At 44.3% G+C, this 14,180-nt stretch overlaps 1 protein-coding gene across 4 annotated transcripts in view; it reads right to left on the bottom strand.

Annotated features, from left to right (window-relative positions):
* Window positions 1–467: 467 nt before the first annotated feature.
* COL11A1 (collagen type XI alpha 1 chain) overlaps window positions 468–14,180 on the bottom strand; it is a 164,828-nt gene continuing 151,115 nt past the window's right edge. For all 4 annotated transcript variants that reach the window (XM_045816516.1, XM_045816518.1, XM_045816515.1 and 1 more), the window contains 10 exons: window positions 12,649–12,702; window positions 11,425–11,532; window positions 10,862–10,915; window positions 10,723–10,758; window positions 10,577–10,630; window positions 8,780–9,029; window positions 5,345–5,457; window positions 3,999–4,067; window positions 2,605–2,838; window positions 468–1,372 (listed from right to left, as the gene is read on the bottom strand). In XM_045816516.1, coding sequence (XP_045672472.1) covers window positions 1,226–1,372; window positions 2,605–2,838; window positions 3,999–4,067; window positions 5,345–5,457; window positions 8,780–9,029; window positions 10,577–10,630; window positions 10,723–10,758; window positions 10,862–10,915; window positions 11,425–11,532; window positions 12,649–12,702 — 1,119 coding nt within the window. In that variant the 3' untranslated portion in view covers window positions 468–1,225. The remainder of the gene's footprint in view (window positions 1,373–2,604; window positions 2,839–3,998; window positions 4,068–5,344; window positions 5,458–8,779; window positions 9,030–10,576; window positions 10,631–10,722; window positions 10,759–10,861; window positions 10,916–11,424; window positions 11,533–12,648; window positions 12,703–14,180) is intronic.

The raw sequence follows: 14,180 nt of genomic DNA, 5'->3' as shown, positions 1-14,180 counted from the left end.
AAAATGTTTGGATCGTTTTTAATAAGCATGACTTTAAAAACACACACCATCAGTAACAGTCCACCAGATGTTATTGCGCAATTAGGAGGTCAAATAATGTATAATTTTATCTTGAAAGAAAAGAAATAATGTTTGTTGGGCAGGTGCAGGTTAACATAATTTTTGGAGACTATTATAATATGCAACTTAGAATCAAATTCATAAATTTTTTTTAAAAAAGTATAACATGGAACATATAAATAATTGCTTAGCTTCCCACTTTTCATATTAACCTGCACGATTGAAGCACATGGAACACAAGGGGTGAGATAAGGTCGTAACAAAATCGTACATCTGATTGTTTGCTTGATGGAGGCATCCGTTTGGGGAAACAGCTTCTCGTACACATTTTCCTGTCCAAAAATAGAGACTCGCTGGTTTTCCGTATATACAAGTAGCCTGTGAAATCCTGGACTCTGAGCAGAAACAGGTTGAGGTATAGCATTGGCTAAAGCATCACAATGCACAGGTGTGGCTGGAATCCGTCAACGTGACTGCCGGCGGAGAAGGGCTGGTCGGGGCGTGCGTCGGCTCGCCTTCCGGGCTTTGCCCTCTGAGAAATTTGTGGCGGCATCGAATAATGGAACTCTTCGACATCAATATATACAAAGGCGTTTTATTATTAATCAAAGAAAGGGAGTTAGAGTCGTCAGAAATTACAACTTTATTTTGTCATAATACATATATTTATTGCCAGCAGAGCTCTGCCATTGCCATAGAATTAGAGTCAGATGGAATTCAGAGACACGTGCAAGTTTTGGAAACGGACACATAGATAACAGTGTAGAACTGTACATAAAATAATTACAATTTATTAAACACACTGTTTTAGCACATCCTTCGTGGATGGAAATGAGCACCATATCTTTTTATGAATATATATTTTTTCTCTCTTGTTTTCTACAGCACCAAGGAAATCCAAATGGGGAAAGGAGAGATGAACATTGGGGACCAAGAATAAAGCTTGTTCCCATCTCAGCCACACTACCTTATTTTTAAATGATTTTCAAAGCTTCTGTTATGTGACTCTGCCCCCGCAAGGGCACCTGTGTTTCCTGACCGGTACGTGCGTACGTAACAAGCTGTGTTCTACACCATCCTTCCTCAGAACTTGCATGTGGCATAAAATGGGTTGGCGGCACCAAGGTACATTTTCTGTTGATTTCGTGTGTTGTTCGTCCTAATCTTAGCCAAGGAAACAAACAGGACCGACTTCAAATCCGAACTTCTGATTCTGATCGCCAAAGTCATTAATCATTACGTCAACGATAGGTACTTGATCAATTTTCGGTGTATTGATTTCAATCACAGTCTTTTCATAGCCTTTTCTGGACTGTAAAGTCAAGCAGAAATTTTAAAACGTTATACATTCACTTTGCATTTTTAACACGTATTGTTATTCTTTCCTGAAGCCTCTGAATGGAGGTGGAAGATAGGAAAGAAGAGGGCAGAAGGACGTATTGGCCGTTACTGCTGTAACCATGAGCAGTCCTTGTCACCCCTCGTGTGCCGCGGGGCTCTGCATTGGGAGGGCTCACAACTACACTCAATATCCAGCTGTCGTTACCCAGCTATAGTGCCCTATATACTGCACAGTTGAGGAGAACCGTACGGAATTGATAAATACAGTGTAGTAGGAAAACCGATGTTGGTGTCTGGGTATACACCTATATAAGTGATAGAGCTTTAGGATTATACTCATACTTTGGATATAGTCCAATTTTTTAAGACAAATTTGAACATAGGAACTATAATGCAAAAGGTCAAAAGTCAAAGCGTTTCTGCTGGCAGATATGAATTTTGTGACTAATGATCAGTAATACATTGCTATGGGAAAATCCAAAACACTGCCTCGGTCCTCTTCATGTGCTTCGGCTTCTCTTCTTTGATCAGTGTATCCCTGCTCACTTTGTCCGAGGCAGGGACCCCTTTACCTGTGACTGTGACTGCTCTTTGGTCATCAGCTAAACGATGGCTTTTCAGGGCGCTCGGTGGGTCACTCTCTTACGTGGCATTCCCACATGGTAAAAAGGACAGTTCCAGAGGATAAAAAGAAGAATGCCAGGAGCTGTCTAAACCGGTGTGATGTGCCACCAGTCCAAAAGCCCCTTATAATTAAAATACAGGGCCGAGAAGTATCTACGGTGACTCCTTCACCTGTCATTCTAGAACCATGGAGTTAGAAGGCAAACGAAATAAGGTTTCTGAATTTTTTTTTTCATTTCAAGGAAAACTAGCTGTAAATGTATTCAACTACCAGGAATAATTCCATAAAAAAGGATCCAAGATGATCTTTTGCTAAGGCTTTAAAAATGTGTCTGTCTGCATGCTTCAGAGTTCCTGTGTGTGTGTGTGTGTGTGTGTGTGTGTGTGTGTGTGTGTGTGTGTGTGTGAATATTTATGGTGTCAGATGCACTATATTTTGATATGTCAGTGCTGAGCATCACATCTTAACACCATTTCCCATGGGACACCCGTTCCATAAGAGATACGGGACGCAGGGCCCAGCTGCAGGTCACGCTGCCTCTCCCCTTGGTGCAGGGAGCCGGTGGGGACCGCACTCACCGCGCAGCCGTCGGACAGCGCTCTGATGTAGGGGCTGTTGTCGTGGGACATCTCCTCGTCATTGGACCCCAGGAACCGGAGCGCCTTGTCATAGCTGCCCGACGACACGTCGTACCAGGCCGCCGACTGATGGCAGTGGTAGGTGAAGTTCTGCCGGGCCGAGGCCGTCAGCAGCTTCAGGAACGTCATCTGCACCATGTTAATGGAGTTGCCCTCCACGTCCAGGTAGGAGAGCTGGGGACACAGGAGGGAAGGACACGTGAAGAAAGTCCCCGAGGACAGGGAACGTAAGTGTGCCGGTGACTCAGCAGACCCATTTTTACTTAACGGGAGGAAGTGTGCACGGCGGGCCAGGAGACCCCGAGACGGCACTCTGTGGAATCAGGATTCCGTCCCCACCTGGGCTGCTACTGTGAGCACGGCTTGTCTTGGACAAAAACCACTTCAGTTCCGAGCTTGTCAGTAAAAATTGCAAAAGGACACTTTTGTTTCTAAGGTCCCATGTACTGCATTTGTCTCTTTTTATAGGAAAAAGAGTAAAACGATGAGAACTGAGAATATCAGGGCAATGTAGAAGTTAACTGTTTTTCTGCTGTTTGATTTTGCCTACTCCTTTGCCTACTCCTTTAAAAATTTCATAGTGTATTTATGGCATATCTACTGGAACCAAATTTTAAGCACTTTTCACTGGGGGGCCGTCGTCTTCTAAGGCATTCCTGGTCTCTAACTTCAGCACAGACCTGCCGGCACCCACTCCCCACTCCCCACGGTTCCACCAGCGCGGGCACAATGCCCGACGCGGTGCACTGCACGTGAGTTAAGTCAGGAAACATCTACTCTGTTCTTACGACAGGAAAACAGTCTCAATTGCAAAGTATTAAAAACCGTCTGTTTTACCAAGTTTATACATTGTTTTAGGAAGTGTAATAGAAATATGTAGTGGGTTCAGCTGAGACATAGAAACTTAGGTATTTGTTAAAAAATTAAGAAATTTACCCACATTATATTGAATTGAAATAAAGAAATAAATTGGGTTTCAAGCAGATAGAAAAGGAAATAGCCAGAATCAAAGATACTATTTAAATAGATATATCCTCTACACCTGACATTTCTAACAGAATCCATTTTTATGATGGCTCTCTCAGGTACTTAAGAAAATGTATACTTTATGATCATATTATTTTGGTAAATTGAGTCTGTTTCCATTTACTTTTGATAGGAAAATTGTAGACTTCTCCAAAGTGGACTAAGCGAGAGATGGGCGGAACCCAAGGACACATGGGGTCCCGCTTTGGTGTAACTGAGACGGTCAGACTCGGTGTCAGGAGATACATAATTTGAGCTTCCTGTACGAAGTTCAAGGTAAACCATTTCATGGTGAGGTAATAACATACCAGTTTTCCTCTCTTAAATTCACTAAACCAGCTCCCTGGTTTTTCCTTTGGCCACGATGAAATCCTTACCTGTTGCAAGAGAGCAGGAAAATCAGCAAGCAGGTAAAAATTATAGCAGTAATGTTTATGCAAATCCCAGTAAGTCTCGGGAAGACTAAGGTGCTAAAGAGCTTCCAAGCAGTCTCCTCTGGGCGACACAAAATAACATAAAGGCCAACATTTGAGATCAATCCTGTGACTTCTCCTTTAGGGAAGACTGAGTCATTTCCTCCTGAGAGTTCTTTAGTTGCTCAAAAACAAGAAGGGGGGAATCCTCTGGGACAGGCACACTAAGGGCCACAGGGGGCGCTGCTGGAACGCATAGGTGACCTCTTACAAAGGAAACCCTCGCCACGCGGGCTGGCGTCAGCCACCCAGCAGGTGCCATCGGCATTCCACAGCCAAGGTCGGCATCTCTGTCCTAACGAGATCAGTCCCCACACTAAAGCCTCTTGTTCTGACTCGAGTTTCTGTGCCTCTGGAGACCCACACCATTTACAGAGAAAAAGGTGATTTACTCAACAGACATAAATAAAGGCAAACTTTCCCACCTGTGTGACGTTTGGAGACTACAGTGAAGCTAGTGAACAATCTCCCCTTATACTAATGATTAGCCTTTAGCTAAGAGGTAGAACTCCAATGTGCTGACAGTGCTGGGTGAGCATCAAGAAATGGGCTTGAAGAGACAACACATTTAAAAAGTATGTGCGTGCGGAGAACACACACCTTTTACGTGAAAAATAATTCTTTATGAAGTGGTATATTTTCAGCATAACAGCTGTGAGCGCTCTACCGCGTGGTGAGTGGGAGAAAGATACTACCCAAGCACTGAAATGTGAGTCCGCTGTGCTCTGTGGTGGAGGGCCATGGAATTTCAGAGAGCAAGCAGGTGGGAAAAGAATGCACACGGGTTAAAAAAGAAGTATCTGTTAACCCCATATGTCATTCGGGTGACTGAGTCATGTTTATGCAAATGAAATGCTCTGATTACCCTGTAAGAAAAGCAGGTAAGCCCTGGCTGGTGTAGCTCAGTGGATTGAGCACAGGCTGCGAACCCCAGGCATTGCAGGTTCGATTCCCAGTCAGGGCACGTGCCTGGGTTGCAGGCCATGGCCCCCAGCAACTGCACATTGATGTTTCTCTCTCTCCCTCCCTCCCTTCCCTCTCTAAAAATAAATAAAATCTTAAAAAAAGAAAGAAAAGCAGGTAAATGAAAACACAACAGTATGATTTTCCTGTTCCATTCAACACTACAAAAACATGGCAGGGGCTGTCCACGGTCACCCCCAAAACCGTCGGGTACTCACTCCCTCGGACTTTTTGTCTGGATAAATGCACGTCTCACCCCCGGACGTGAAATTACAGTAAACCTTGAAGGAGTCTCCGGAGCAACCTTGGTTAGGATCGATCCAATATTCACCTGGAGGGAGGAAACAGATACGTCAGAGACAAATCCATGTAGGTGTAAAAGCAAGTGCATTATACATCAAGTTTCATTAGAGGAATAAGGAACAATGAATATCCATTGATCTTTTCCCATAGGAATTTCTTTTATGTTTTTGGTCATCTTGGGGGGTCCATGTTTGAGGACGTGAGGAGTGACCCTTTGGCTTGTGTGCCTCAAAGTTGTGCACGCGCACCCCCAGACCCTCTGCCTGGACACCCTTCTCCATCCCCAGCGTGGCCTGCTACTTTTAGGGTTCAGCTCCCATGTCACCTCAAGTATGAACATTCTGTTTGTCACGTGTGACGAATTGCATGCACACTGGAATCAGATTTTCTCAACCTTAAATCCCTTGAAGTATTATTTACTACTTAAGTCATCTGAGTATAATAGCCAATATTTTTTCTTGGTTTATTCATTGGTAACAGTGGAGGTGATAGTATCTACTCAGTTTCAAAGACTATACTTTAGAGATTATTTTAGGGCAAAACTTGCTCATAGCAAATGTACTCCTCCTTTGAGTGCGATCCTAAGAAGCAGGTTGATTTTATACACAGGGGTGAGCAAAAGTAGGATTACAGTTGTGAGTCCATGAAACACAGTGTTTATACTTGTATTATTACTTATTAATATTTGTACTGCAACTGTAAACCAACTTTTGCTGACTTCTGCATTTGAGTGCCCTTTGCTATTAATGTCGTTATCCAAATGGTACCGAGCAAGTTTTACCATGAGAATAACCATCACCACTCATTTGGCAGGAGGTGAGTAAAGACAGTAAATGGTGAGTAAAGACAGTAAAGACAAGGTTGTTCTTTAAGTCATTGACAATATGGCTTTGGTTGCCAAGAATTAGAGGGAGACAGAGTTGACAGACATGCGAGGATGACTTTGCCTGCCTCCTACCATTTTTCATGCCACCACTTCATGCCAAATGTTGATGTCCATTCTATCTATCCACTGAGCATGAACTTGAACATGTTAAAAGCTCCCCCTGCTTAGCTCGGTGCTGGCCTCTGGAAACGCCAGTGCTGAGCTATCTTACCTCTGGCTACTGCTGTTCACAAACAGGGGAATCACTCTCAGAGTCAGTAAGCTCCTGCTGCATGTCAGGGAGCTCCAACTACATTATTTAACAAAAACATTTATACTTTTTTGGTTTACACCATTAATAAATTCACATCTGGAACAAACTGAAATTCTCAGGAAAAACATATACAATTACAACAAAAATCACCCAAGATTTTACCAACCAGAATAACCCTTCTTATCTTTGCTACTTCTTATGTTTTTTTAGGAATATAAAATTTTGAACTATATGTTAAGCATTATTTTTATTTTATTCAGTTAATATTGTCTTTAAGTATTCTTTTGAATCCCATAGTGATAGCTCAGTTACTAAGACACCTTTGTTCAATCAACTCAGTGTTCTGTGGATACTATTTTCAGTTGACCTCCTATTTACTCATCTCCTGTGTGTGTCGTCACCCCCCTGCCCCCCACCAGGCCACCGTGATCTCTGGCCTGGCTTTGTCCCACAGGTTTGTAACCCGCCTCTTTTGTCCGTCTAGCCTCCTTCCCAGTCACTTCCAGTCGTTCTCCACTTCACTCACTGTTGTCCAGCCTGGGGACCTTCACTTCCTCAGAGACGCCAAGGTCCTGCCTTTTTCAAAGCTTTGCCAACGCCCCGACCCTCTGCCGGGAAGAGCCCCCTGATGCTTCGCGTGACTGGCTGCGGCTTTAAGGTTGCAGCTCAAAAGTCACCGCCTCCAATATTCACATTGTTTTAAAATTGAAATGGGATCACCCCTTAGTTTACTATAATAAATACCCAGTCTTTTCACAGTAGGTCATCAGTACGTGGGGCTCTCCCGTCCCCGTGGTTGGGTAATGGTAACTCGAGAGCTGTGTTCCTTGTGTATCTGGGCACCTCTGCATGAGATACAGTGCCTGGCACCACCAGGTAAATAATAAATAAACACATACCTATAATAGTAGTTACCACACTGCAGAATTAATGAAGCAGTTATTACATGGAAGCCACAGACACCTATAGCCCACACTGAACTTTCCCCTTCCAAAAGTTTACACAGTGTTTTCCGGACTGCTCAGGCTGTAACTAGTCGTGCGTGGTTTGCACGTTTGATTCTCAGTGATAGATGATTACCTTAGTCAGCTAGAGCAGAAGGCTGAGTCACTCCCCTTATGAATCACTGGAATGACACTGAGCTAAACACATCTTTTCAAAGAAACATAATATAAATCTGAAGACTGGACATCAGCTTGTATAGAGCCATGAATAACTACCTGTGTTATCACTTTATGTTATTAAATTTATCGGGACAACCTTGGTTAATAGGGTCATGTAGGTCTCGAGCATACATTTCTGTGATACATCGTCTGTAGGTGTGATCATCTTAACAGGCCACATTTCAGGGAGCCCGATTCTACGATGTTCTTCCTTTTTGGTGGGGGCTGTTTTGCATTGTGTTCAACGTTCCCGTCTGAACTGAGTTACTCAGACCTCAGTTGCCACGTCAATCATGTGATTGGTGCTGCAAAGTGATACTGTCTCAAGAGTACAAAGAGTGGCCAAGTATTTCCACATCAAGTGGGAGAGTTCACACCAGAGACAGATCTGCCCCTGGTCAGTTTGGTAATTTGACTCAAAGTGTGATTTGAGTCAGCCAGGGACACTGCAACTATTTCCTTCCCAAAATAGGCATGTTATGGTTTGCCCAATACCAGATATGGCAAATTATCCTCATTATTATTATTATTACAAGTAAATTGTTCATGGTTGTTCTGCTAATTTGTGGATCAATAAAATTAGTTTTTGCTCCAAGCTATCCTACTTCTTAAATATTCTCTTCACTGGATCAAGTACAATTTAGTTATGCTACTTAATCATGTTGATTTTACACATATTAATTTAAATGAAGTTAGGATAATAGGATATAAATAATTCTATAGCAACACACCCAGAGTTGTACACACATAAAACCCATTCTGTGATTACCAGGGAAAATGCATTTGTGTTATCGATAATCATCCAAAAATGATCTTGTCATAATGTAATGAAACCTTATTTAACAGACACGGACTTTCCCAAAGCAGACCGTGCATTACACAGCAGAAATGACTTCCTCTGTCTACGAGATTGGAATTAATAAACTGTTGGTGTTTGTTTTGTTTGGAGACTACAGTGAGAGCGTCTAACCAGAACCAATGAGCTGACGGTGCACCTCCGTCACCCAGAGGCACCGTGCACCCACTTTGTCACACTTTATGAACGTACCGTCTGGGAAGTCGGGGTGGCTCAGCTGCAGGTCTTTGCACGTCCGGGCAGGGTTGGTCTGAGTGCCCATCGGGAACTTCATGTGCTCGATGTCCTGTTTCAGGGAGTTGAGGGAGCCGAATATTTCCTCCATGCCGTCCGAGTAGTCGAGAATATTGTCACCCGCGTCCTCTTGCATGCCCTCAGTGTGTCGTCTTGTCTTTTTGGGTGACAAGATGGGCAAAGGCTGGATGACTTCCCCGGGGGGACCCTGTAAGAGAGATGAATTTTTTGCTAAGTGAAATGTCCTGCGGATCTTAGTTATGGCCGGTGATGTCATGAGGAATTACCGCTGGTTTAGCTTTTCGGTGTTTTCCCTATTTTCAATGTCTTTTGTAATTGCTACTATATAGGTTACAAACTGTGAATTATTTCAGAAACACCCAGTGGAGATCCTGAGGCAGGCGCACCACTCAGGTGATTCCTAGACCTTCTGCCATAGAAGTAACGTAGCACAACACACATTGGTGCGGACGGACGTTGAATGTCTTACTCTCTTGTTTATTAATTAGCCCTCATTTACATGCCTTATCTTCACAGTTAGATTTAGTCTCTGGAGATGAGAACAGCACTCAAGGTTCTTGTGCTATCTAAAGAGTTGTCCGTTTTGCTTGGTAATAATTTATATCATGATACCTCAATCTTTTACAAATGCACATTAGCTTGTTTTTAAACTTTACAAAGACAAGCTTGTTTTATAAACTTTATTTATAACTTTAATCATTGTAAATGAACAAACTTAAAGAAATGCAACCCGACATGCACTGACGTGTATGTGAGAGGAGAACTACACTGGAGACTGACTCCCTGCCGTTAGGGGCTGAGCGGTGGGGTCCCACAGACGCCCACCTGCAGAAGTCTGGAGCGCCCGCCGCACCTCAGAACACGGCCTGGTGTGGCGATGGGGTGGCTGTAGATGCACTGAGTTAAGTAAGTGCGAATGTATTGGGGGGGTGCCATTCCGGTATGACTGTGGCATCCTTCTAAAGAGGGGACATTTGGGTACAGAGAGGCACGTGGCCAGAAGACAGGGCGGGGAGACACAGGAGAAGACAGCCATCTGCAAGCCAAGGAGGGGGGTCTCCGACCCGCCTCTCCCCCGGGGTCCTCGGGAAGGCCAGCGCCGGGGACGCGCTGACCGGGGACTCGCGGCCGCCAGCTGTTCCACGCGAGTCCCGTGCTGAAGCCACCTGCTTCGTGGGGCAGCCCTGGTGCGCCAGGGCCTGTGCCGCCTGGGAACAAGCTCAAGACTGAAGAATCTCCACACGGATCTGTCACTTAACAGCCGTGGGAAGCCCGGGCGATGTCAGTGTTTGTCAGGGGGGTTATTACCACTGCCTTTATTACCACTGCCTTTGTTACCGTCGCTCTCAGCAGTAGGGACAAATGCCAACCGTCTGCACCTTTTTCTTTATGTCGAGTGTCAGACAGATATAACAGTAGCTTCGTGGCATACAATCAGCTGCTTTCACAACAATCTGACATAAAAGTATATGATTTTCCTAAAAACCGAATAGGAACATGACTGTCATAATACAGCACATAGGTATATAATTAAGGTATGTTTCTATTCACAGTGAAACCAATTAAAAGATGTCTTGGCATGTAGACCTGAGTACTTAATTAACGTAGTTGCTGTTTCCTAGCAGATCAGACGTGGACAGAACGTGCCTGCTCATCCCTCTTACAGATTCAGAGACCTCGCTGGTGGTGTCAGAGTCCTAACTGCCAGAATATCACTGTGTTCCAGACACTTACCGGTGGCCCAGGAGGCCCGGGAAGACCGCCGTCACCCTTCTGGCCAGCAGGTCCCTGTGAAAGGGAAAAGGGACAGATAAACGGAGAACAAGGCACAGGAGCAGGCCGCACCGAGAAGTGGAAATGCCAGAGGGGGAGGCACTTACTGTGGAGCCTTTGTTCCCCTTGGGGCCTTGAGGACCCTAGAAAACGCAAAAGCAAATTACAGATGCAAAGGTGGGGCGTTTGCATCTCTTCGGCGTAGGAGTAAGTTGACGTCATGAAACCCTCTTTTCTTGTACTTACTGGTAAGCCTGGAGGGCCCGGTGGGCCTATGGGGCCGGCAGGACCCGGGATTCCCTGGAGAGAGAATCATCCAAATTAGAGCGTTTTCCTCAGCGATTCTGCTCTCCCGTTTTGCATGACAGCACGCAGCGAAATGGAGAGAACGCAAAAATGCACGCGAGGAGCTTCAATTTTCCATTGTAAATCTGAGTAGTAACTTTGCAAGATAATCTATTCTTTTTCTATTTTGCTTCAATGTCTACCTATATATTTATACTCCTGCAGCCTTCAGGAGGATGATTTGTATGTGTTGGAGATCAATAAATGTTAGTGCAATTAACTGTTGAACTGTAATTTTTGTCGTTCTGACTTGCCACATTTTTAATTTATTGAGTCTAAGGTGAAATAAATTTCTTTTTGAAAACACCACTGACTCAAGGAGATTAGAATAAAGACGCTCTACATCACTTCCTCGGTCAAGTTGAAGGGCACGCGTGCAGCTGTGTGTGTGTGTGTGTGTGTGTGTGTGTGTGTGTGTGTGTGTAACTGCGAAGGACAGGGCAATAATTTCCAGCTCTCCTCACCCCGTCGCCCTTGGCGCCTGGAGATCCTTGGGTTCCTGGGAGCCCTCTGTCACCCTTCTCACCTTGCTCCCCCGGGGGTCCGATCAGGCCAATTAAACCAGGGTGCCCCTGGGGAAGGCGGAGAAAAGAAAGGTTAACCACGGATAAATTACCAGCACAGAGTCCATCAGAGGCACGCAATGATTGCACGTTACATTTATGAAACGGGGAAGTAGAACATTTACGTAAAAACTTGAACCTTTCTGAAGAGGATGTAGGGTTCAGGCCCTCTTTGCCCACACCTAGCTGGATCCCTCACGGCTCGCGCTCTGCGAGGCCGTGCTCAGGGTTGGGAGGGTTATGGAACTAAATGCTTGCTAAAAATAGCACCCTCACTTCTCATTTACGGAGAGGCAGCTCCCTCCGCTAAAAGGCCAATAATGACCACGTGGGATATTGGTGAAAGAAACAATGGAAAATTCATTGTTTTAATAAGCATCTTATTTTACGTGAAATAATTTCTATGCTTTAGAGAACCTGTGGTCTTTAAGAGACATGTGGAAACTTAAAAATAATCCAGAAGTGTTAATGCCATTCTGACCAAGGTTTATTTTCTTAATCTTCCCTGAGGACATGCCTAGAAAGTGGGAGGGAGGGAGGGAGAACGGCAGAGATACAGTGACATCAGAGAGAAACTCTTACTGGCTGCCTCCTGTACATGCTCCGACCAGGGGTCGAACCCACGACCTAGCTATGTCCTCTGCCAGGGGATGGAACCCGTGACCTTTCCGGGTATGGGGCAACTCTCCAACCACCTGACCCATGCCAGCCAGAGCAAAGGTTTATTAACTTTAATTACTTGGTGCAACTCAGCATATATTTTTGGGAGATTAAATTACTATTTGAAAGATAGTCTATTTGAAAATTTTTATTTCCATGTTAAAAAAAAACATTAAAAATAGGCATTTTGTTACTCCCTATGTTTATTTTCTGATACTTTATCTTCAGTATAAAGATGCTTCTCCATTTGGTTCCCAATGGGGACACTGAGAAAATGTAACTGATTTCTGGTGCATTTTTCACTCCGACAAGGTATATTTTCTCTTCTCCAAACTCATTGGAAGAGCTAAGGATTGACAGCTTTTTCCTCGGTTAGAACAATGACGATATTCTATTTCAACCTGCCAGATGATTGCCTCTGCTGTTAGGATATGAAAATAATACCAGCACGACCTTGAAGCTCACCTTCTCACCCTTGGAGCCGGGGTCGCCCTTGAGGCCAGGTAATCCAGGGGGCCCCTGATAACGAGAAATGGTGACAGACAGGAGGTTCGGATTAGAGGAGCATGTTACTATGCACACGACACATTTGCTGTTGGCAGCTTTGCTGACGTTAAAAAGTAAATGATCAGCCATTGTGTTTCAGAATTCTAAACAACTTTGTCTGTTTAAAACTATGGTTTAATAGTTAACCATAATAATAAAATACAATAATGATGATTTTGTTTAAACAAACATGACGTCAGAAATATGGTGAAGGTAATTTTTAAGTACACTAATTTGGGAAGAAGGGGTTTTTAAACAATATATACATTCAGTCAAATGTTTTGGTGCTAAATGGAAATTCGAAGGTTGCGCTATTTCCAGTAAAACTGAAAAAAGAAAAACTTCAATGCAGTTTTAAGAGTCAACCGACCTTTGATGACACCTCTCCTAAGTAAACTCCCAAGACAGTATTTTTAGCTGTAATTCCCAAATTGAATCTCTTAATCTAAATGGTTTGCAAAATTAATAAGGTAATGTAACTTTCTTCATATTATAATTATATCTGTTTTAATAATTTCATCTTTTTAATAGTTCAAGGACATGGCATTTACCCTTCCATGCCAAGCTGTATGTTTATGAAAACTGTGGCATGGCTTTCAGCGACTAACAATTTGGTCCTCACCCCACCCACGGAAATGTTTCCATGGACGGCTTTCTAACACACGTTTTAACGTAAGGATCTGTGTCCTCCCAATGGACAACCATGCAAAATGAGACCCTGGCGTGAAATTATGACAAGTGGAGCCACGCAGGCAGGTGCTCCTGTCAGCTGGGTGGACGGACAGACCCCGGACGACGGTCTGTGGGCACGCGATGAAATGGGTCCGACGGAACGCCCCACATGGTGGTCACTGAGGCGGCAGCAAGCCAGGCCTCGGGAAACAGAGGCAAAATAGCCACGTGGTTCCTCTGCGGATTTGGATTAGTTAGCCTGAGCTGAATTATTTTAATTATAATCACAATAATGATTTTTAACACGGCACTTGGCCAAGTGTATCAAGTTTCACAAAGCCGCATCATCACGAGCTCTCACTGCTGGATCTCCTCCTACAGGACTGCCTCCCATGGGTCATCTCCCCTCCTCCTGGACACTCGGAGTCGTCAGTGTGCAGGAGCACGTGACGTCCCCAGTCCATCACTTTTGTGAATTTAAAGTATTAAGACCCATGGGTCTGATCCAAGCAGCATGATGTAGCAGGAAAATTACGGGGTCAGGATGGGATAGACCTGAAATAGAAGCCAGCCTCTCTTATTAGTCATTTAAATCAGTCAACCAAAGAGAGCTTTAGTTTTCTCATCTGTAAACCCAGGATTACGATTCCTGTCTCAAGGGGGCTCTGGGAGATACAGTAGATGCCCCGCCCCCCGCACCACACTTCCACTCCTGCTTTGCAAGTTGACTCCTCAAACTGAATTCCTGAACTTCTCAGGAAAGGAAGAATAGTGCTAGG

This window comes from Phyllostomus hastatus, unplaced genomic scaffold, assembly GCF_019186645.2.
Source record: "Phyllostomus hastatus isolate PE091 unplaced genomic scaffold, TTU_PhHast_1.1 phas_scaffold_216, whole genome shotgun sequence".
Taxonomy (NCBI): Eukaryota; Metazoa; Chordata; class Mammalia; order Chiroptera; family Phyllostomidae; genus Phyllostomus; species Phyllostomus hastatus.
This window is presented reverse-complemented; position numbering and strand designations above follow the sequence as displayed.